The sequence below is a fragment of the Chiloscyllium plagiosum genome, unplaced genomic scaffold (assembly GCF_037043375.1).
Source record: "Chiloscyllium plagiosum isolate Xiang-an unplaced genomic scaffold, Cpla_swu_hap1 HiC_scaffold_19, whole genome shotgun sequence".
Lineage (NCBI taxonomy): Eukaryota > Metazoa > Chordata > Chondrichthyes > Orectolobiformes > Hemiscylliidae > Chiloscyllium > Chiloscyllium plagiosum.
This window is the reverse complement of record NW_028270157.1, coordinates 1912813-1937867: the sequence shown is the minus strand read 5'-3', so window position 1 is coordinate 1937867 and position 25055 is coordinate 1912813. Positions and strand designations below refer to the sequence as shown.

Below are 25055 nucleotides of genomic sequence, written 5' to 3'. Positions count from 1 at the left end.
CCTGTCAGCCACGACATGTTTTCATTTAGAAAAGCCCCACATTTTGAAAAGAGTCAAGGGATTCAAAACCAGAAGGTGGTATCTCCGAGAGAGGCAGTGCCCTGGTGAAGGTGTGAGCTGGGGGTGGTGAGCACCTACCTGGACTGCATGTCTGGCTGTGCTCTCTGGGGACTCCCTGAACTGGCTGGTAATGATTGATGCTGCACTTGCTGCTGGAGCTCAATCAGATCCTGGTATTGCTGCTGCTGCTGCTGTTTGTACCGGGACAAGCTGAAGAACAGTCCTAAAATGGCTTTTAGATTTCCATCCCTTATCTCTGCAAAAGGAGAAACAAACACATTTAGCTTATCGTCAGCGTGCAGTTTTTGTTTCGTCACTGATAGGTGTTAAGGTGAAGCAGATGTGATTTGGAATATCACTCCTTCAATGCAAACACAAATAGTTTTGGAAATGTCAGAGTGGCTCTGTGCTAGCTCTCTGTCCCTTCTCTATGCCTTGAGGTGTGGGACAGCGGTCCACTGTAGGGATGGGTGTACACACACAAGGCTCACCCTCCAATGAGACACTCCGCCTTGTCAGAGCTGTCACCTTGCAGATAAATGTTAAACTAAGGCTATTAGAAGAGTCGACCATTCAGCTTCACTCCTGCTTCACTATTCAATAAGACAATGGCTAACCTGATTGTAGCTTTAACTCCATTCTCCTGCCTGCCCCCAGAGACCAGTCATTCCTTTGTTGACCTTGTTGAGTTGGTCTTTAATGATCCTCTCTGAAGAGAAGTTCTTCTTCATTGTCACGTAAAATGAAAGATCCTTTTATTTGAAACAATGCCAATGATTCTCGATTAACCCAGAAGGAAAGCATTCTCTCTACAACCACCCTGTCGGAGCCCCTCAAAATCCAATACCTTTGGAAAGGACACTGACCACTCTTCTGAAATCCAACGAGTACTGGTCTGACCTGCTCAATTGTTCTTCAGAAGACAGAACTTACCTTTAGTACAATCACTGCCCCTTCCTTAGCTTTTTGTAACACAAGCTCTTTCCTCAGTTCATTTTTCCCACATTCCACCCTGTCACAGTGCTCATCTATTTTACTTCTTCCTCTCCCTGTTTCACTTGATTAAAATGCATTTCATTTCTATTTCTCTCCAGTCCTGATCCTTGCACTGAAAGATTTAACTGTGTTTCTCTCTCCACTGATGTTGTGTGACCTGGTGACTATTTCCAGCTTTTTCTGCTTTAATACCACGTGGGTCTCTTTGATGTAAAGTATTGGATGTCTGCTCTGATTCCCTCTCCTGGAAAGTCAGTGATCACTGGGAACTGTTTGAGGAAGAGCAGGAGAATTCTCCCTATTGCTGGAGCCTAATATTTCTCACTAAACCAACAGCACAGAAACAGAATGATAGCAATCTTCACTCTCCTTCCTGGCAACCTGAGGTTATATTACAAAACACTGCATTACAAAACAGACAGCATTTCAAACATAAAAGCAAAATAATACAGGCACTGAACATGTGGAAAAGGAACAGAAAGTGAATTCTCTCTCTCTCTCTCTCTCCACAGATGCTGCCAGACCTGCTGAGCTTCTCCAGAATTTCCTGTGTTTGTTTCAGATTTCCAGTTTCCACAGAATTTTGCCTTTGATAATATTTTGATTCCAGTACCTTCTTTGGAATTCAAAGCAGCTTTAAAGCACTTTCAGACAACTTCAGGTACAAATGCAAACTTTCCTTTGGTTGAAGGATAAATATTGGCCTGGACGTGAGGTGGAACTCCCTGAACATCGAACAGTGCAGCACAGGAATAGGCTCTTCGGCCCACCATGTCTGTGCTGACCAGGATGTCATTCTAAAGTAATCCATCTGCCCCCACCATGGTCCGTATCCCTCTATTCTCTGCCTGTTCATGTGTTTGTCCAAATGCCTCTTAAGTATTGCTATTGTATCTGCGTCAACCACCTCCCCCTAGCAGCACATTCCAGGCACATACCTCCCTTCTGTATTAGAAACATTTTCACACATCTCCTTTAAATTTTCCCCTCTCACCTTAAACCTGTGCCCACTAGTATGTGACATTGCCACCCTGGATAAAGATTCCAATTATAGTCAAGATTAGAGTGGTGCTGGAAAAGCACAGCAGGTCAGGCAGCATCCAAGGAGCAGGAAAATCGATGTTTCGGGCAAAAGCCCTTCATTCTGATGCATTGATTTTCCTGCTCCTTGGATGCTGCCTGACCTGCTGTGTTTTTCCAGCACCACTCTGATCTTGACTCTAATCTCCAGCATCTGCAGTACCCATCTCTGCCTAAAGATTCCAACTATCCCTATTGAAGCCTCTCTTTATTTTATAAATTTCTACCAGGTCTCCCCCTCAGACTCAGCAAAAACAATCCAAGTTTGTCCAACCTCTCCTTATAGCTCATACACTCCAATCCAGGCCCCATCCTGGTAGACATCTTTTGCAACCTCTCCAAAGCTTCCATATCCTTCCTATAGTGTGGCGACCAGAACTGTACACAACATGCCAAATGTGGCCAAACTAAATTCTTAGTTTCTGCTTTTCTTTGAATTGTTTCTGTGGGATCTTTGAGATTCACTGAAAGAGCATTTGGGATCTCATTTTAATATTTGATCTGAACGTCAGGATCCCTGATGTACTTGCTCAGTCGTACATGTCAGTGAAACATAGCAGGGAAAATAAACAAATACAGAAGCACTGATGAAACATCAAGTTGAATTTCAAATGTCTGGCAGCCTCGTTGTTTTTGGAAAGTAACACATCAGTCCGAGGGTGCTGTACAGTGAGCACGTTCTGAATAGATTGAATGAGCAACAGTAAACATGGTCTCACAAATAGGAACAGGCGCATGTGAAGTTTATTTGTAAAGTCCGTTCTGCTGAGTCACATCCTTTTCTACAGAAAGAGAACAGAAACAGCAGCATCAGAAAATGAGTAAAGAGAAATCAGTGTCTGCTCAGACCGGCCCCACGTTTTAAGGACTGCACAAACAAGTCTGTTTCAGTTTCTTACTCCAGATTCAAAACACATCTCTTTAGGCTATTTGATATTGAAGAGAAACTTGCATTTTGCTAGCACCCTCCACAGTCTCAAGACATCTCAAAGCAATGAGGTGGATACCCAGATTATCAGGAGGTTTCTTTACTCATTAATAGGATGAGGGCATCACTGGCTGGACCACCATTTATTGCCCATCCTTAATTACCCAGGGGGCAGTTAAGAGTCAATCATTGCTGTGGGTCTGGAGTCACATGTAGGTCAGACCAGGTAAAGATGGCAGTTTCCTTCCCTAAAGGACATTAGTGACCCAGATGGATTTTTCCCGACAATTGACAATGGATTCATGGTCATCGTTAGACTCTTAATTCCTGATTTATATTGAATTTAAATTCCACTATCTGCCGTGGTGAGATTCAAACCCAGATCCCAGAACATTACCTAGGTCTCTGGATTAATAGTCCAGCAATAGAATGACTAGGCCATCACCTCTCTGGTGATATTACAGAGTTAACTCTGTTATTGTGATAGGGGTTAGCATTATTCTATGGAAAAATGATTGAATCTGGGGTTAATACTGTCCTAAAGGGTATTACTGTGACTAGGGGCTAATGCTTGTTCTATGGGGGTAATACTGTTTGGTTGGGGGTAGCTACAGTGAGGATTTCTGCTGAGTTTTGAGGTAATTACTGAGTCTGTGAGTAAATATTGCTTTCTGGGGGATCATTATCATGTCTGGAGGTTTATGCTGTTTTCGGATGGGTTTTGCTGCCTCTGCTCTGGCTCAGAGTGTGTGTTTAATGCTCTTTCCCAGGCTCCCAGTGAGACATTGAACTGTGGCTCCATTTAACCTTCCTGGTGGAAGTTCGGTGACCCTCCAGCACGATTTGAAGGAGTACTGCTGACTCAACCAATATTCATCCCTCAGCCAAAAGCTAAAAACAGATGATCTGGTCTTTATTACTGTTCTATTTGTGGGACCTTGCTGTGTATAAATTAGCTGCTGTGTTTCTTACATTACAGGAGTAACGACATTTCACAATTATCTCATTGGCTGTACTGTTTTGCAGCAGACTGAGATTATGGCAGGCACTATAACAACGTGAATGTTTTCTTGCTACAGCTCCTTAATTAGACTAATGTCACGGGATCTCCCTGCCTGCCTCTCTTGATATGGAATTTGAAACTTCTGTCACTTTGGGACTGTGTATAAAGGCTAAATCCATGTTGCACACTTTACTCTGGCGCTGCCTTCAGATTGACCATGTTAACCCACGTGTGTTCCAATGGAGTGCTATCCCTCAATCAGACTAAGAGGCCTTCCTCACTTCTCAGGTCAATCAAGTTGAAAGGAGACAGATGGTGAGTTTATATTTGAGTAAATGGGATTAGACGGTATAGCTTTAGTCATTATTTAGCCAGCACTCAGGGCTATACATGGAACATTGCCGGACCATTCCGATCCCATGAATCCTTCTGTGCCTGCCTTATAGAATCCCAACAGTGTTTGGAATGCCCTTGCTGTGGAATATCTGGGCTCTGCGGGAATCTCTTGAATTGCAAGAATTAACGCTCAGAATTCCTTCCTAATTCATGTGGCCAAACCCATTCAAGTTACAGGAGAGGTTCATTCATAACACATAAAGCTGAAGCTTGATGGTCCAACAACTTTCATTTAAATAGCACCTTTCCCATCATCAAGTTACCCAAGGTGCTTCACTCGGGCAGTTATCAAAACTGAATTTGACACTGAGCCACACAAGGAGATAAAGAGAGGCCATGAATATAAGCGCTTCTTCAAGAGAACCACAAATAATGTAGAGAATCACAGTGTGGAAACAGGCCATTGGCTCATTGAGTACACACTGACCCTCTGAAGAGCATCCCACCTAGACCCACCTGCCCAACATTCCCCCTGCCACACCCTATCCCCATAATGCAGCAAGCCTGCACATCTCAGGACACTGTGAAATGGCCAATTCCAGCTCCTGTATTCCTTTTGAACTCACATTCTTGGGACTATAATGGTTATTAAATTCAGAGTGTGAACAGCCAAGTTAGAGGCCTGATGCTGACACATATAGATTAAATTAGATTCCCCACAGTGTGGGGACAGGCCCTTCAGCCCAACCAGTCTACACCGACCCTCCGAAGGGTAACCCACCCAGACCCATTTCCCTCTGACTAGTACACCTAACACTATGGGCAATCCACCTGACCTGCACATCTTTGGACTGTGGGAGGAAATGGGAGCACCCGGAGGAAACCCACGCAGACATGGGGAGAATGTGCAAGCTCCACAGAGACAGTCGCCTGAGGCTGGAATCGAACCCGGGTCCCTGCCGCTGTGAGACAGCAGTGCTAACCACTGTGCCACCGTGCCACCCCAAATACTGGGAACTAGAGAAAATGCCTGTTCATCTCAAATAGTTTCAAATCCAAACTGTCATCACTTGGTGGCAGTTGGATACTGAGGCCTAGTTTCTGGATTAGTGGTGCTGGAAGAGCACAGCAGTTCGGGCAGCATCCAAGGAGCTTCGAAATTGACGTTTCGGGCAAAAACCCTTCATCAGGCCTAGTGTCATTTCCTGGAAAATGAAAGTATTTGGGAATGATGGAGGTGGAATATGGGATATCAGACAGTCACTGGTCTTAGAAGGAACAGCAAGGAAGTGTTAGGAACAAGTACATGTCAACTCTCTCTGCCCATGTCTGGTGAAATTGAAAAAGACCAGTGCAACAATGAGAGAAGCTGCAGCACTAACCTTCAGCTGAAAGGCTTTGGATATGAACTCCCCTCACTGCCAGGAAACTGAGGCAAGCATCAACATTCTCGATCTGGAACCAAAGGAGAAAGAAAAAACAATTAACAAAACTCCAACTCCTAAAATACAATGACAAACATGACTACTTCAGATTGAATTCACACTCAAGCCATTAAACAAAAATCTCAGAAAGAACGACTCAACCTCATTTGGAGATTTCTATAGAGGCTCTCATTGTCCCCACCACATTGCGCAGGATGTTAAAGAATTCCTCATTTGAGACAGCATGCCAACAAGTGTGACTGGAATTGTACACTATTGGACAATGAAGGCAGGGTGAGTAGCTAACATCAGCCTGGAGGAGTGGGCAGTGCCCAGAGTCACACAATGCAATGTGACATAACAGCAGCTGAACCACGGCTTTCGTGTCTGACTAGTGACAAATGTCAGTCGCTGAGTGTTGCTGTGAACAGCTGAAAACTCTTTCAAGTGGAGCTGCTTTGCACAATTTCCAGCAGCATTAACGTCAACGTGAGGAAAATATCCACCCCCCCCCCCTCAACCAAACTCATTAACATCAACGTGAGGAAATTATCCACCCCCCCCCCAACCAAACTCATTAACATCAACGTGAGGAAATTATCCACCCTCCCCCCCCCCCCAACCAAACTCATTAACATCAACATGAGGAAAATATCCACCCCCACACCCTCCCGACCAAACTCAGCGGTGGGGAGCTCCCGAACCTCTCTGAGAAAGACCAAGAGCAGTCAACAAGATAAGAGTGAAAAGGAAGAGAGAGAAAAGAAAGAGTTAGTGAGGCAAGAATGAGGGTGAAGCAGATTAATATCAAAGGGATAAAGAAGGAAGTGGGGAAGGAGAGAGGACGAGAAAGAACAACGGGGAACACAAGTTGGAAATCAGAGAAAAAGGTTCTGACAGAGTGAAGAAAGAGCAGGGAAGAGGGAGACAAAAGGTCATTTGAAAACGACAGTATTGTTGGCTGGTGACCATGAGCATGACAAGATTCCATGGCAGATACTAACAATATAATCAATGTTAGTGATGTTGGCTGGGGGATAGGAATCAGGCTTTATGGTAATCATGCTGGAAAAGCGCAGCAGGTCAGGCAGCATCCAAGGAGCAGGAGAATCGATGTTTCAGGCATGAGCCCTTCTTCAGGAACGAGGAAACCAAACAACATTCCTCATTCCTCATTCCTGAAGAAGGGCTCATGCCTGAAATGTCGATTCTCCTGCTCCCAGGATGCTGCCTGACCTGCTGCGCTTTTCCAGCAACACATTTTCAGCTCTGATCTCCAGCATCTGCAGTCCTCACTTTCTCCTTCATGGTAATCTTCCCTGTATAAACCTGACAAGCAGCCAGGGGGTCGTTGCTAGGGGAGAGGAACAGACATGAATCAGGTTCACTTCCAGGGCAGGAGGGTGACCTGTACATGTGGGACAGTTTCCTCACAAGCCACAAACAGAATAGCGCTTATTGTCACGTGCAATCCAATGAGTGGAGTGAAAAGTCTGTAATGTTGCTGTTGGTGCCATCTTGGCGCAGGGTACTTAGGTATAGATACTTTAAATATTTCATAGAATTGAATTAGTAAAAGAATAGATTAGCATGGGAATACAGAGTTTAAAAGTCCAAAATGAGAATAAAAATGTCTATAAAGTTATATTCCTTATAGTCCTTTTCCAACATCAGTTCCACTGGAACAGGACTGGGAAATGTGCTAATGCAGTTGGTGTGGGTTTAAATGAGTGTGTGTTAGGAAGATGGGAACCTGAAGAGTAATCCAAATTAGAGTCGTTAGTAAGAGAAAGAAAAGGCTCGAGGGACACTGGAAGATGCAAAAACAGAGGCAGGAGTAGGCCATTCAGCCCTCTAATTCTGTTCCCCCATTCAATACGATCTAACTCTGTTACCACTTCCTCCTCAATTACCCGCAAGATCTATATCCGTCATCTTCTTGAAAACCTCAACCTTGAACCTCAAACACTTCCTGTGGCAGAGAATTCCAGCAGCTCCCCACTCTCTGTGTGAAGGAATTTCTCAGAATCTCCGTCGTGCCTTGTCTCCTTAAACACTGACTCCCCCCTGGTTCTGGACTCCCCCAGTCATTGGGAACATCCTTCCTGTCTCGTCCGGTTGAAGGTTTCTATGAGATCGCCCCTCATTCTTCTGAAGTCCAGCGAATATAGTCTTAATCAATCCAGTCTCCCTTCATACGTCCTTCCTGCCATCCCAGTGATCAGTCTCGTAAGCCTTTACTGCACTCCCTCCATCGCCAGAACATCCTCTCTCAGAAACGGAGACTAAGACTACACATGATACTCCATGTGTGGTCTCACCAACGCCCTGTCCAACTGCAGCAAGACCTCCCTGCTCCTGTCCTTGAATCCTCTCACTATGAAACGAACACACAATTTCCCTCCTTCCCCACCTGCTGCCTCTACTGTCAGTGACTGATATACAAGAGCACCCAGGTCTCATTGCACTAATCCAATAAGAAGATTTCAATGTTTCGAAAGTGAACTGGCGTTACAAAGAGAGAGTTGAGAGCACACTACTCCAATCCACACTGCATTCATAACCAGGTCAATGATCTAAAGGTACAGATAGAGATATGTGGCTATGAGATGGAAATGTGTTGCTGGAGAAGCGCAGCAGTTCAGGCAGCATCTAGGGAACAGGAGAATCGACGTTTCGGGCATTAGCCCTTCTTCAGGAATGAGGAAAGGTTGTCCAGCAGGCTAAGATAAAAGATAGGGAGGAGGGACTTGGGGGAGGGGCGTCGGAAATGTGATAGGTGGAAAAAGGTCAAGGTGAGGGTGATAGGTCAGACTGGGGTGGGGGCGGAGAGGTCGGGAAGAAGATTGCAGGTTAGGGAGGCGGTGCTGAATTTGATGGATTTGACTGAGACAGGCTGCGGGGAGGGGAAATGAGGAAACTGGTGAAATCCGAGTTCATCCCTTGTGGTTGGAGGGTTCCTAGCCGGAAGATGAGGCGTTCTTCCTCCAACCGTCGTTTCGCTGTGGTCTGACGATGGAGGAGTCCAAAGACCTGCATATCCTTGGTGGAGTGGGAGGGGGAATTGAAATGTTGAGCTACAGGGTGGTTGGGTTGGTTGGTCCGGGTGTCCCAGAGGTGTTCTCCGAAACGCTCCGCAAGTAGGCGGCCTGTCTCCCCAATATAGAGGAGGCCACATCGGGTACAGAGGATGCAATAGATGATATGTGTGGAGGTACAGGTGAATCTGTGGCGGATCTGGAAGTTTCCTTTGGGGCCTTGGAGGGAGGTGAGAGGGGAGGTGTGGGCGCAAGTCTTGCACCTCCTGCGGTTGCAGGGGAAGGTGCCGGGAGTGGAGGTTGGGTTGGTGGGGGGTGTGGATCTGACGAGGGAGTCACGGAGGGAGTGGTCTTTACGGAATGCTGATAGGGGAGGGGAGGGAAATATATCCTTGGTGGTGGGGTCCGTTTGGAGGTGGCGGAAATGACGGCGGATGATGCGCTGTACATGGAGGTTAGTGGGGTGGTAGGTGAGGACCAGTGGGGTTCTGTCCTGGTGGCGGTTGGAGGGGCGGGGTTCAAGAGCGGAGGATCGGGAAGTGGAAGAGATGCGGTGGAGGGCATCGTCGATCACGTCGGGGGGGAAATTGCGGTCCTTGAAGAAGGAGGCCATCTGGGATGTGCGTTTTTGGAACTGGTCCTCCTGGGAGCAGATGCGGCGGAGTCGAAGGAATTGGGAGAATGGGATGGCGTTTTTGCAGGGGGCAGGATGGGAGGAGGTGTAGTCCAGGTAGCTGTGGGAGTCGGTCGGTTTGTAGTAGATGTCCGTGTTGATCCGGTCGCCTGAGATGGAAATAGAAAGGTCGAGGAAGGGGAGGGAGGAATCTGAGACTGTCCAGGTGAATTTGAGGTCGGGGTGGAAGGTGTTGGTGAAGTGGATGAACTGTTCAACCTCCTCGTGGGAGCACGAGGCGGCGCCGATACAGTCATCGATGTAGCGGAGGAAAAGGTGGGGGGTGGGGCCAGTGTAGTTGCGGAAGATGGATTGTTCCACATATCCTACGAAGAGGCAGGCATAGCTGGGGCCCATGCGGGTGCCCATGGCTACTCCTTTTGTTTGGAGGAAGTGGGAGGATTGGAAAGAGAAGTTGTTCAGGGTGAGGACCAGTTCAGTCAGTCGAAGGAGGGTGTCAGTGGAAGGGTACTGGTCGGTACGGCGGGAAAGGAAGAAGCGGAGGGCTTTGAGTCCTTCGTGATGGGGGATGGAGGTGTACAGGGACTGGATGTCCATGGTGAAAATAAGGCGTTGGGGACCGGGGAAGCGAAAATCATGGAGCAGGTGGAGAGCGTGGGTGGTGTCCCGAACGTAGGTGGGGAGTTCTTGGACTAAGGGGGACAGGACGGTGTCAAGGTATCCCGAACGTAGGTGGGGAGTTCTTGGACTAAGGGGGACAGGACGGTGTCAAGGTGTCAAGGACACCGTCCTGTCCCCCTTAGTCCAAGAACTCCCCACCCAAGTTCGGGATACCACCCACGCCCTCCACCTGCTCCATGATTTTCGCTTCCCCGGTCCACAACGCCTTATTTTCACCATGGACATCCAGTCCCTGTACACCTCCATCCCCCATCATGAAGGACTCAAAGCCCTCCGCTTCTTCCTTTCCCGCCGTACCGACCAGTACCCTTCCACTGACACCCTCCTTCGACTGACTGAACTGGTCCTCACCCTGAACAACTTCTCTTTCCAATCCTCCCACTTCCTCCAAACGAAAGGAGTAGCCATGGGCACCCGCATGGGCCCCAGCTATGCCTGCCTCTTCGTAGGATATGTGGAACAATCCATCTTCCGCAACTACACTGGCCCCAACCCCCACCTTTTCCTCCGCTACATCGATGACTGTATCGGCGCCGCCTCGTGCTCCCACGAGGAGGTTGAACAGTTCATCCACTTCACCAACACCTTCCACCCCGACCTCAAATTCACCTGGACAGTCTCAGATTCCTCCCTCCCCTTCCTCGACCTTTCTATTTCCATCTCAGGCGACCGGATCAACATGGACATCTACTACAAACCGACCGACTCCCACAGCTACCTAGACTACACCTCCTCCCATCCTGCCCCCTGTAAAAACGCCATCCCATTCTCCCAATTCCTTCGACTCCGCCGCATCTGCTCCCAGGAGGACCAGTTCCAAAAACGCACATCCCAGATGGCCTCCTTCTTCAAGGACCGCAATTTCCCCCCCGACGTGATCGACGATGCCCTCCACCGCATCTCTTCCACTTCCCGATCCTCCGCCCTTGAACCCCGCCCCTCCAACCGCCACCAGGACAGAACCCCACTGGTCCTCACCTACCATCCCACCAATCTCCATGTACAGCGCATCATCCGCCGTCATTTCCGCCACCTCCAAACGGACCCCACCACCAAGGATATATTTCCCTCCCCTCCCCTATCAGCATTCCGTAAAGACCACTCCCTCCGTGACTCCCTCGTCAGATCCACACCCCCCACCAACCCAACCTCCACTCCCGGCACCTTCCCCTGCAACCGCAGGAGGTGCAAGACTTGCGCCCACACCTCCCCTCTCACCTCCCTCCAAGGCCCCAAAGGAAACTTCCATATCCGCCACAGATTCACCTGTACCTCCACACATATCATCTATTGCATCCTCTGTACCCGATGTGGCCTCCTCTATATTGGGGAGACAGGCCGCCTACTTGCGGAGCGTTTCAGAGAACACCTCTGGGACACCCGGACCAACCAACCCAACCACCCTGTAGGCTCAACATTTCAATTCCCCCTCCCACTCCACCAAGGCTATGCAGGTCTTTGGACTCCTCCATCGTCCGACCACAACAAAACGACGGTTGGAGGAAGAGCGCCTCATCTTCCGCCTAGGAACCCTCCAACCACAAGGGATGAACTCGGATTTCACCAGTTTCCTCATTTCCCCTCCCCCCACCCTGTCTCAGTCAAATCCATCGAATTCAGCACCGCCTTCCTAACCTGCAATCTTCTTCCCGACCTCTCTGCCCCCACCCCAATCTGTCCTATCACCCTCACCTTGACCTTTTTCCACCTATCACATTTCCGACGCCCCTCCCCCAAGTCCCTCCTCCCTACCTTTTATCTTAGCCTGCTGGACAAACTGTCCTCATTCCTGAAGAAGGGCTAATGCCCGAAACGTCGATTCTCCTGTTCCCTGGATGCTGCCTGAACTGCTGCGCTTCTCCAGCAACACATTTCCATCTCTGATCTCCAGCATCTGCAGACCTCATTTTCTCTTCATATATGGCTATGACCTAATTACCATCACAGAAACATTCTGGTGACCAGAAATGGGAACTGAATATTCAGGATTTGGAGAAGCCGCTGTTGGACTGGGGTGGACAAAGTTAAAAATCCCCCAACACCAGGTCATAATTAAATATAACCTGGTGATTGGTGATTTTTAACTGACTATTCAGGATATTCACATTTAAGGAGGGCAGAGAAGAAGAAAAAGGAGTGATGTTGCACTGATAATAAGGGAGAGGATCAGGCCATTAGTAAGGGAGATTCGCAGACTGGAAGAACAATTTGTGGAATCTGTTTGGGTGGAGCTAAGAAGAAGCGAGAGATGATGACAGACATTATGTGAGGTTATTTATAGGCCAGCCATTAGCAGTGGGGGTGTGGGGTATGACAATGAACAGCAGATGAGAGAAGCATGTAGCATAGGCGCACAGTAACATGGGTGAGTTCAATCTGCAAATAGTCTGTTTTAACCATAATCTATCAATATCCTGGGGCTTACCATTGACCAGAAACTCAACTGGACTCACCACGTTAACACAGTGGCTACAACAGCAGGTCAAAGGCTGGAAATACTGCATTAGTAGCTCACCTCCTGACTCCCCAAAGCCTGTCCACCATCTACAAGGCACAAGTCAGGAGTGTGATGGAATACTCCCCACTTGCCTGGATGGGGGCAGCTCCAACAACATTCAAGAAGCTCGACACCATCCAGGACAAAGCAGCCACTTGATTGCCACCACATCCACAAACATCCACTCCCTCCCCCACCGACACTCAGTAGCAGCAGTGTGTACCATCTACAAGATGCCCTGCAGAAATTCACCAAAGATCCTCAGACAGCACCTTCCAAACCCACAACCACTTCCATCTGGAAGGAGAAGGGCAGCAGATACATGGGAACACCACCCCCTGCAAGTTCCTCTCTGAGCCCCTTACCATTCTGACTTGGAAATATATCAGCATTCCTTCACTGTCATTGGGTAAGAATCCTGGAATTCCCTCCCTAAGGGTGCTGTGGGTCGATCTACAGCACATGGACTGCAGCGGTTCAAGAAGGCAGCTCACCCCCACCTTCTCAAGGGGCAAGAAATGCTGGGCCAGGCAGTGACACCCACATCCTGTCAATGAGTAAACATGTTACTGACCCTGTGACAGTGCAGCACTCCCTCAATACAGTCCGTCAGTCCGGCACTGGCTGTATAAGTGTTTACTTTATGCCTTTTGCAGTGGGATCTGACACAGGAAGCTTCTGACCCAGAGTTGAAGTGATGCAGCTGCGATATTGCATGCTGTGTAAACACAGACAGGTGTCAAATTGTTCTCCATGGTCTGTACTGGAGTTGGCCCAGCTCCTCCTGAGTCAGCCTGTGGTGTTTCCTTGCACAAAGGCAACCAAAAGTTCTAACTGCACAAAACAACCCTGAACAAACCCAAGGGAGAGGTTTGACCGAAAGCAGCAATGACTCAGCTGCCAGATGGGTCTGATTATAGAAAAACAGCGATAACGAATCTCCATGCATTCTACCTTTCCTGAGAGATACAAGCAACAAGTGAATCTGGGTCAAAGTGAAGTCACAGTTGTTTCTCATTTCAAATCCAATCTCCTCACATCAGCTTGAAGTCATGGAGTAAATGAATAACACTCCGCTCGGTCACTACGTGAGGATTGTCATGACAGGGTGCATTTTCCCGTGAATCTGCACCAATCTCTCCTCCCACGGAGAATGTCAAACCAATTGCACTCCCTCCTGGACTGAGTTCACCCTCAGCCTAAAGAGCTCATCTCCATTCCATACAGCCGACAGGACACAGCCGTCACCGAATGGATCCTGTTGTATTATATCATGGTCTTGCCTTGTTTGGGTGTTGTATAGAGCCCTTTGGGACGGCTGTGAGCCTGAGAGGGGGGTCTATGCCAGGCAAGTCAAAGCCTCCCTGTACATGGATAATGTCACCATTTTCTGCTGGGATCTGCTGTCAGTGCACAGACTCACAAGCATCTGTGACCAGTTCAAACTGGCCTCGGGAAATCAAGGCAAGAGGGAGGCCATTTTCTTTGGGAACTGAGTGGACCGATCCTTTATCCCCTTCACCGTCAGGACAGATTACCTGAAGGTGCTGGGAATGTGGCTTGGAGCAGTCATATCGTGTCTGTCTAATCTTGGGAGGAGCGCATCGTCAAAGTGAGGCAGAAACTGGTCGGCTGGGAACATAGCTGGTTGTCAGGTGTGAGGTACTCTGTCTATTGTTGGGCATGGTACAGGTCTGGCCCAACCCCTAAACTGCGCTGTTTCTGTCACCCAAGCCATCTTCCACTTCATCTGGAGGCCTCAGATAGACCATGTCTGCATGACTCCATGTACAAACTCTGCATAAGGAGGAGAGAATGTGCCCCACACTGCCCTCACCCTGATGGCCACCTTTGTGTGTGGCTGCATCAAGCTGTGCGTGGATCCCCGGTACGCAAACACCAAGTGTCACTACGTACTGAGGTTCTACCTGTCCCCGGTGTTGCGAAGGTGGCCTGGCCTCGTTGCCGTGGGACGTCCCAAATAGTTGGACCATTCAGTATCACCTGTCCCTTGTGGAGAAATTTGTGAAGAAAAACACCTCTGACCACAATCCATCAGGGAGTGGTCCGTACATAGCTTCCTCGAGACTCTGCAGGAAAAGGACAGGGTGGATCCTGTCCCATTGTTCCCTGGGCAGAGTCATTTGACAAAACAGCTCATTGCCAGAACTTTCTAACAAGTCCCAGGACATCACTCGGCTGGTGCTGAGAAGGTGAGATCCTTTATGAAGGCCTGGTTGGTCTATACCACTGCTCACTGCACTCGAAGTGGCTGTGGGAGGGTAGAGACTGTTCCACATCTCCTTCTGGAATGCGCCTTTGCAAAGGAGGTCTGGAGGAAGATGTAATGGTTTATGCTGAGGTTTGTCCTGAGCAGCTCCGTGACGCAGGACTCCGTGCTCTACGGTCTGTTCCCTGGGACAAACATCAACTGCACCTTGGGGACCATCAACTCAGTGAAAGAGGCTCTTTGGTCTGTCTGAGACGTGTTGGTCTTCCAGAACAAGGAGCTGACCCTGACTGTGTGTTCCTGACTGACACATTCCAAGCTCCAGGACGACGTGCTGAGGGACACACTGAAGCTTGGGGCAGCTGCGCCAAGGCACGGTGGGGAAAGACCACCATCTAAGGCCTTCCTGCTGAAGGGAAATGGGGGTCCATTCAGTTATCAGACCCTCCCAGTGCCCTCCAGTGTATGTGAATATAGTCGCGTACAGGTAAGAAACGGCTTGGGTTTGTTGTTGGATCGAGTCAAACTCCAATGTTTGTTTAAAAACTGAAACAACTGCGGACGTGGTAAATCAGAAACAAAAAACAGAAATTGCTGTAAAAGCTCAGCAGGTCTGGCAGCATCCGCGGAGGGGTCACTCCACCCAAAACGTTAACTCTGCTGCCAGACATTGAGCTTTTCTAGCAATTTCTGTTCTTATTTCCAAAGTCTATTGTTTCTCCATACGCTGTTATACAGAACCAAACTGCTTTAGTGTCTGTGAATAAAATATATTTTTGAAATTTTTTTAAAAATGATCCTGAAGAGGTTAATATTCCTGTTAAATTGATCCATCCATTCTGCCGATGTCACACTGTGTGGGTGGGTGCCAGTTTTCAATGGGAGTACTTACATCTGCACCAGTTCTCTAAGGGTCTGAAGAAAGACAGCATTTCGGTGTCAGTGATCACAACTCCCTGACCTTTACTATACTCATGGATAGGGATAGGAGCAGACAGTATGGGAAAGTATTTCATTGGGGGAGGGGGAATTATAATGCTATTAGGCAGGATCTGGGGCATTAAATTGGGAACAGATGTTCTCACAGAAATGCGCAACAGAAATATGGAGGTTGTTTAGGGAGCACTTGCTGATAGTGCTGGACAGGTCTGTTCCACTGAGGCAAGGAAGAGATGGTAGGGTGAAGGAACCTTGGGTGACAAGGGATATAGAATTTCTAGTCAAGAGGAAGAAGGAAGCTTACATAAGGTTGAGGAAGCAAGGATCAGACAGGGCTCTAGAGGGGTACAAGGTAGCCAGGAAGGAACTGAAGAATGGACTTAGGAGAGCTAGAAGGGGCATGAAAAAGCTTTAGTGGGTAGGATTAAGGAAAACCCTAAGGCATTCCACACTTATGTGAGGAACAGGAGGATGGCCAGAGTCAAGGTAGGGCCGATCAGGGATAGTGAAGGAACTTGTGCCTGGAGTCAGAGGGGGTAGGGAGGTCCTTAATGAATACTTTGTTTTAGTATTCACTACTGAGAGGGACCTTGTCGTTTGTGAGGACAGCATTAAACAGGCTAATATGCTCAAACAGGTTGATGTCAAGAAGGAGAATGTGCTGGAAAATTTGAAAAACGGAAGGATAGATAAGTCCCCTGGGCCAGATGGGATATACCCGAGGTTATTACAGGAAGCAAGGGAAGAGATTGCTGCGCCTTTGACAATGATCTTTGCATCCTCATTGTCCACTGGAGTAGGGCTAGATATTTGGAGGGTGGCAAATGTTATTCACTTGTTAATTACAGACCAGTCAGCCTTATGTCAGTGATCGGTAAAGTATTGCAGAGGATTCTGAGAGACAGGATTTATGATTACTTGGAAAAGCATAGCTTGATTAGAGATAGTCAGAATGGCTTTGTGAGGGGCAGGTCATGCCTCACCAACCTTATCCAATTCTTTGAGGATGTGATAAAACACATTGATGAATGTAGAGCAGTGGATGTGGTGTACATGGATTTTAGGAAGGTGTTTGATAAGGTTCCCCACGGTAGGCTCATTGAGAAAGTAAGGAGACATGGGATACAGGGAAATCTGTCTGTCTGGATACAGAATTGGCTGGCCCATAGAAGACAAAGGGTAGTGATAAATGGAAAGTACTCAGCCTGGAGCTCAGTGACCAGTGGTGTTCCACAGGGATCGGTTCTGGGATCCCTACTCTTTGTGATTTTTAGAAATGATTTGGAGGAAGAAGTGGGAGGGTAGGTTAGTAAATTTGCTGATGACACGAAGGTTGGTGGAGTGGCAGATAGTGTGGAGGGACGACATGAAGGTTGGTGGAGTGGTGGATATTGTGGAGGGCTGTTGTAGATTGCAACAGGATGTTGACAGGATGTAGAATTGGGCTGCGAAGTGGCAGATGGAGTTCAACCTGGAAAAGTGTGAAGTGATTTATTTTGGAAGGTTGAATTTGAATGCAGAATACACGGTTAAAGGCAGGATTCTTGGCAGTGTGGAGGAACAGAGGGATCTTGGGGTCCATGTCTACAGATCCCTCCAAGTTGCCACCCAAGTTGATAGAGTTTTTACAAAGGCATATGGTGCATTGGCTTTCATTAGCAGGGGGATTGAGTTTAAGAGCCGTGAGGTTATGCTGCAGATCTATAGAGCCCTGGTTAGACCACACGTGGAACATTGTGTTCAGTTCTGGTTGCCTCATTATTGGAAGGATATGGAAGGTATGGAGAGGGTGTAAAACGAGATTTACCAGGATGCTGCCTGGACTGGAGGGCATGTCTTATGGAGAAAGGTTGAGGGAGCTCGGGCTTTTCTCATTGGAGTGGAGAAGGATGAGAGTTGATTAATAGAGGTGTACAAGGTAATGAGAGGCAGAGATAGAGTGGATAGACAGGACGTTTTTTCCCAGGGCAGAAATGGCTATCACGAGGAGGCATAATTGTGAGGTGGAAGGTATAGGGGAGATGTCAGAGGTCGGATCTTTACACAGAGAGTGGTGGGTGTGTGGAATGCACAGCCAGCAGTGGGAGTAGAGTCAGAGACATTAGGGACATTTCAGCGACTCTTGGATAGGCACATGGCCCTTCATTCAATATTCTTAATTAACCTGGTCAGGGATGTTATGGCCCACCTCTGGACCAGGTGGGACTCCGAGCTCAAAGTCAGGGACACTATGACAATTTTTAAAATTCATTCATGGGATGAGGGCACCACTGACCAGGCCAGCATTTATTGTCCATCCCTAATTACCCAGAGGGCAGTTAAGAGTCAACCACATTGCTGTGGGTGTGGAGTCACATGGAGACCAGACCAGGTAAAGATGGCAGTTTCCTTCCCTGAAGGACATTAGTGAACCAGATGGATTTTTCTGACAATTGACAATGGATTCATGGTCACCGTTACACTCTTAATTCCAGATTTTTATTGAATTCAAATTCCTTCATATGCCATGGTGGGATTTGAATGCTGGTGTCCAGAACTTTATCTGGGTCTCTGGATTAATAGTTTAGTGATAAAACCACTTGGCCGTCACCTACCCCAAAGTGCACCAGAAGAGCTCTCTGCCCCTCTGTATTTGATCTTCCAACTAAAGGGGAAGAGCTGCCTCTTATCTACCCTGTCCATGCCCCTCATTACCTTATACATCACAATGACAGCCTTCCCTGCTCTAAGGCATTTGATAAGATTGAGCTGAAAATGTGTTGCTGGAAAAGCGCAGCAGGTCAGGCAGCATCCAAGGAACAAGAGAATCGACGTTTCGGGCATAAGCCCTTCTTCAGGCATAAGCCCTAATTCCTGAAGAAGGGCTTATGCCCGAAACGTCGATTTTCCTGCTCCTTGGATGCTGCCTGACCTGCTGCGCTTTTCCAGCAACACATTTTCAGTTCTGATCTCCAACATCTGCAGACCTCACTTTCTCCTCCATTTGGTAAGGTTCCCCATGGTAAACTAATGGAGAAAGTGAAGTCACTTGGTGTGCAGGGTGTTCCAGCTAGGTGGATAAAGAACTGGTTGAGCAACAGGATACAGAGAGTAGTAGTCAAAGGGAGTTTCTTGAAATGGAGAAAGGTGACCAGTGGTGTTCCACAGGGGTCAGTGTTGGGGCCACTGTTGTTTGTGATATACATAAATGATCTGGAAGAGGGCACTGTTGGTATGATCAGCAAGTTTGCAGATGACACAAAGATTGGTGGGGTAGAAGAAAGCATAAGGGACTGTCAGAGAATACAGGAGGATATAGATTGACTGGAAAGTTGGGCAGAGAAGTGACAGATAGTTTTCAATCCAGACAAATGTGAGGTGATGCATTTAGGTAAGTCTAATTCTAGAGCGAATTATACAATGAATGGAAGAGCCTTGGGAAAAGTTGATGGGCAGAGAGATCTGGGAGTGCAGGTCCACTGTACCCTGAAGGTTGCTGCACAGGTGGATAGAGTGGTCAAGAAGACATACAGTATGTTTGCCTTCATTGGACGGGGTATTGAGTATAAGAGGTGGCAGGTCATGTTAAAATTGTACAGGACTTTGGTTCAGCTGCATTTAGAATACTGTGTACAGTTCTGGTTGCCACATTATCAAAAGGATGTGGGTGCTTTGGAGAAGGTGCAGAGAAGGTTACGAGGATGTTGCCTGGTATGGAAGGTGCTAGCTATGAAGAGAGGTTGAGTAGGTTAGGTTTGTTTTCATTAGAGAAAAGGAGATTGAGGGGGGACCTGATTGAGGTTTACAAAATCATGAAGGGTATAGACAGGGTGGGTAGAGACAAGCTTTTTCCCAGGGTGAAGGATTCAGTAACAAGAGGTCACACTTTCAAGGTGAGAGGTGGAAAGTTTAAGGGGGATACACACGGCAAGTACTTCACACAGAGGGTGGCGGGCGTTTGGAATGCTTTGCCAGCAGAGGTGGTAGAGGCAGGCACGGTAGATTCATTTAAGATGCGTCTGGACAGATGCATGAGTAGGTGGGGAGCAGCGGGATACAGATGTTTAGGAATTGACCAACAGGTTTAGACAGTGGATTTGGATCGGCTCAGGCTTGGAGGGCCGAAGGGCCTGTTCCTGGGCTGTACATTTTCTTTGTTCTTTGTTCTTAAAGAAAACAACCTGAGCTTATTCAGCCTCTCCTCATCACTGGAACACTCCCTCCCAGACAACACCCTAGTGAATCTCCTCCCCACTCCCCCCCCCCACCCTCCCAGTGCAATCCCATCCTTCCTATAATGTGGGAACCAGAACTGCACACAGTACTCCCACTGTGGCCTCACCAAAGACCTGTACAGCCCCAACATAACCTCCCTGCTCGCAATCTATGTCATAACAGATAAAGTTAAATGTTCCATATTACTTCTTAAGTATCCTATTTACCTGTTCAGCCAACTTAAGGGATCTGTGGACAAGCTCCCCAAGATCTCTCTGTTCCTCTGAGCTTCCTAGTGTCCTGCTGTTCATTGAGTATTCCCATTGTCTTGTTGCTTGGACCTTCTGTAGATACCCTCCAAAGGTATACCCTCTCTCACTAATTAGTAGCTACACCCATGACAACGCAAAGACAAATGAGGATTAGTGGCAATGAACTACCTCAAACATCCTTCACCCAGGACCATAAACTGAGAGAGATCACAAATACCACAAGGTACTGTGTGCGGTCTAACAGGACTCAACAGGGTAAACGCAGGAAGGATGTTCCTGATCACACAGCAGTCCAGAACCACGGCCACAGTCGAAGGATATGGATAAGGCCATTGAGGATTGAGATGAGGAGAAATGTCTTCACCCAGAGAGTGGGGAGCATGTGGGCTTCACTGCCACAGGAAGTGGCTGAGGCCAAACATTGAATGTTTTCGAGAAGGAGTTAGATAAAGTTCTTTGGGCTAAAAGGATCAAAGGGTATGGAAAAGAAAGCAGGAACGGGGGCTGAGTTGGATGATCAGCCATGATCATTGACAGAATACTGAGAGGCCTGGTTAGAGTGGAGATGGAGAAGATGCTTTCACTAGTAAGAGGGACTAGGACCCAAGGGCATAGCCTCAGGGTGAAGGGATGGCCCTTTTGAACTGAGATGAGGAGGAATCTCTTCAGCCTGAGGGTGGGGAATCTGTGCGACTCATTGCCGCAGAGAGCTGTGGAGGCCATGTCATTGAATGCATTTGAAACAGAGATAGATAGGTTGTTGATTAGTCAGGAGGTCAGGGGTTAAAGGGAGAAAGCAGGAGATTGGGGTTGAGAAAAAAAATCAGCCGCGATTGAAGGGCAGTGCAGGCTCAAAGGGCTACATGGCCTCATTCTGCTGTTATTTTCGATGTTTCTGTGGTCATCTGGGAAAATACCACAGACACTGATGTGAAATCTACATTGAAAAATGCCCCTGAAAATGTGTTGGTTCAATTCAGCTTCAAGGTTCAGTTGAAAATCATTTGTAGTCTTACGGATCCGAATTATCCGATGACAGTATCATCAGTAAACTTCAGCAGAATGCAATTGTTTCTGTTTCTCCATGGGAGTGGATTAGAGTGGATTGTTTCACATGTTGAGTGGATTGTTTCACATGTTGAGTGGATTGTTTCACGTGTTTAACAGCAGAAACCTGCAGCTTTCATTCAGAAAGATTCAGGTTTATTATCAAAAATAATCATTTTGTAATCGACGTTCCCAGTCCTCCCCCGACAGTAATCTGATTTAAAATCACTGAAAATGACTTTAAAAGCCAACGCCAAACCATTTAATACTTTCACTGGTGTACACCAGGCAACGTTTTAGCATATTAAATATCTTTTGATGTGAAAATCTTTATAAAATGCCAACTGGTGCCTATGTGCTAGAAATCTGACCGTAGTTTGTAATGTTTTCCTAGTCCAGTGTAAGGAGACAAGTGGTGAGATGTTATTGACCCTGGGCTCGGACATCCTACAAAGAAGGCTCCTGTGGGCACATGGGGTTGACTCCCACTCCTGACGGAATTTTAATTCTTTTTTTTTTAAAATCTGGAATAAAGAGCTCGGCGAATGGCCATTGCTGACTGTTGTAAAAACCCATCTGGTTCACTAATGCCCTTTCGGGAAGGAAATCTGCTATCATTGCCTGACATGGCTTACTTGTGACTCCAGACCCACTGCAATGGGTTTTAACGTATCATCTGAAATGACCCGAGCAAGTCACCCAGTTCATAGACAATTAGAGAAGGAAGGCAATAGCCTGGTGGCATTATTGTTGGACTGTTAATCTAGAGAGGAGAAGTGAGGTCTGCAGGGTTAGGTGTTAATCTAGAGACCCAAGTAATGTTGGGGGAACCTGGGTTCAAATCCTGCCATGGCAGATTGTGGAATTTGAATTCAAGCAAAATCTGGAATTAAGAGTCTAATGATGACCATGAATTGATTGTTGGAAAACCCCATCTATTTCACTAATGTCCTTTAGAGAAGGAAACTGCCATTGTCACCTGGTCTGGCCTCCATGTGACTCCAGACCCACAGCAATGGGGTTGACTCTAAGATGGCAAGAAATGCTGGCCCAGCCTCCTGCATTCCATAAAGCAATAAAAAACAAATTCACTTTTATATACTGCCTTTCAAGGCCATTGTAAGTCTCAAATTACTTTACAACCAAGTATGTGATTGAAGTCTAGTTGCTGTTTTAACCTAGAAATTACATCAACCAGGTTGTGCACAGGAAGAGCCAACAAACAACAGTACAATAACTCTCAGATAATCGATTTCTTGTGATGGTGACTGAGGCCCCAGGATTCTGGAGGTCACTTTCCTGGCTTTCTTTGAAATGGAAGCTGTCAGATCTTTGGTGTCTACTTGAGGAAGCAGGCTAGATTTAATGGAAGGTTGGCACCTCAAACAGTGCAGCACTCTGTCTGTAGCGCAGTAAAGCCATTGAAACCTTATTACAGCCAGAACTACCCACAGCATCTCTCAGCCGGGAGCAAAAACCAAAGGCACTCAGCAACAAGCTGTGAAATGGAAAAGAGTGAATTTAACTAGCCCTTATATCAGAGTGTCTCAGCAGAGATCCTGTAGGGATCTGTAGTTCTGTATTCCAACTTCTGTAAGAGGCAACACGACAGGGCAAAGCGTTCATATAGAAAAGGTCACACAGAATATACAACAATGCAAACATCTGACTGGTATCAATACCATGGAGACTGGACCGTAAGATGGAAACATCAGATCCCTGTCCACACGCGCAGTGTCTGGACTGTCCATTGTTTCACCCCTCAGAACTCGATTAGCTGAGTTCACCAATCGGTCACAGTGTTTAACACACTTGGTGCGTGCACACCCAGTGTACAGCTCGCTCAGCATTTGACATGCTCAGTTTACGACACACTCAGTGTACAACACGCTCACTATATGACATGCTTGGGTTTGTCACATATATAAATGTTTGACATAGACAGATGAGACCAATTAGCCCAAAGTTCAAATTAATAACCGACTGCAAAGTTTGTAACAAGTTCAACACAATCAATAAACCATCTATCTCATCCTGACTGTGAAGTCTGAGTGATATATTTATAACCCTCACACCATTGCTGTGTGAGCTGGCTTCGCCTTTTTTGCTATTTTCAGACCAAGTAAAGTTTTGAAACATTTTACCATCTGGGCCTGGCTTTTGGGGCAAATGTTGATAGCTTCAATCTTCTCATTAGCTGTCAGAAATACAAACAGACAGTCAGCTCAGACTGGATTATCAGAGAGAAACTCCAACTGCACCCCCCTCCTCCACAACCCCCCATAACCAGCCCCTCAGGACCATGCAAAACCCACACACCCACAGTCACCCCAGAAACCAGGCAGACCCCACTGCGCTGGGGCAGGGGTGACTCCCTGAAAACATCTGGAACATAACACACTACCCCGATCGAAATTGGGGGGGTGAGGGGAGGGGAGGTGGCTGTATGCCAACAGAAAAGAGATCCTAAATCACCAACCAGGGCTAATGTGAAACACTCAGCAAATGCAATGTCAGGACATGGGATAACATTTCAAGCTGCTTTGCAGAGTCAGAGAGATACTTGCACAGTGCAAGTCCACAGGTGGGGGCACAGAGTTTGACAGCAGGAGGGGGTAAACTCTGCAGACGTTCACTATGTTCAAGTTTCTCTTCAAACACAATCAAACCAGATAGTCACTTCTTACTTACTCTCAAAATACTTTCATATCCGTACACTTCTAGCAAAAGTCTGTAATCCGAGGAAATGTGATGCCCCTGTGTCAGGGAACGTTATTCAGTGTCGAACATGCTGCAGACAGAGAATCTATGAAAATACTCAGTACGTTCTGACCCCCACCCCCCTCCGGGTTTGTCCTCACCGATAATTTGGATGATCTCTGCCAGTAAAACCCCGTCAGCGACATCTTGTTGTAAATCCTTGATCAGTCGTTTATGACCAGACCTGGCCAAGTAATGATTGGCCCAATCAGTATAAATCTGTGCAGCGAGAGAGAGAGAGAGAGAGAGAGTAAGAAGGTCTTGCAGCTCAAATGCTGACTGAGACATACAAACTATTTTGAATCATTCTGCCTTCTGCAGCAAGGGTTTTATAAAAGGAAACCGCTTTGAAGAGATTTTACTGCACTCCAATTTCATTCTGAGTCACTTTCAGTGAACACAAGGTGTGGTGTCACACTGACCACACATAAAAAAAATGTTATTTTCATTCAGGGGAATTTGTGTCCAGGGAGTGGGGAAGAGTGTGGCTGTAACTCCCACAGAGAGTGGGGAGAGTGTGGCTGTAACTCCCACAGGGAGTGGGGAGAGTGTGGCTGTAACTCCCACAGGGAGTGGGGAGAGTGTGGCTGTAACTCCCACAGGGAGTGGGGAGAGTGTGGCTGTAACTCCCACAGGGAGTGGGGAGAGTGTGGCTGTAACTCCCACAGGGAGTGGGGAGAGTGTGGGTCTAACTCCCACAGGGAGTGGGGAGAGGGTGGGTCTAACTCCCACAGGGAGTGGGGAGAGTGTGGCTGTAACTCCCACAGGGAGTGGGGAGAGGGTGGGTCTAACTCCCACAGGGAGTGGGGAGAGTGTGGCTGTAACTCCCACAGGGAGTGGGGAGAGTGTGGGTCTAACTCCCACAGGGAGTGGGGAGAGTGTGGGTCTAACTCCCACAGGGAGTTGGGAGAGGGTGGGTCTAACTCCCACAGGGAG

The 25055-nt window shown here is 47.5% G+C and overlaps 1 protein-coding gene across 15 annotated transcripts in view; it reads right to left on the bottom strand.

Moving 5' to 3' along the window:
- Positions 1-25055, bottom strand: part of nav3 (neuron navigator 3) — a 639300-nt gene that overhangs the window by 495621 nt on the left and 118624 nt on the right. For 14 of the 15 annotated variants that reach the window (XM_087996953.1, XM_087996954.1, XM_087996961.1 and 11 more), the window contains exons 2-5: positions 24221-24338; positions 23504-23556; positions 5786-5858; positions 139-316 (exon numbers count right to left, since the gene is read on the bottom strand). In XM_087996953.1, the coding sequence (XP_087853079.1) occupies positions 139-316; positions 5786-5858; positions 23504-23556; positions 24221-24338 (422 nt within the window). Of the gene's footprint in view, positions 1-138; positions 317-5785; positions 5859-23503; positions 23557-24050; positions 24134-24220; positions 24339-25055 lie in introns of those variants that run through there. The other variant, XM_087996966.1, reaches the window with a different exon arrangement.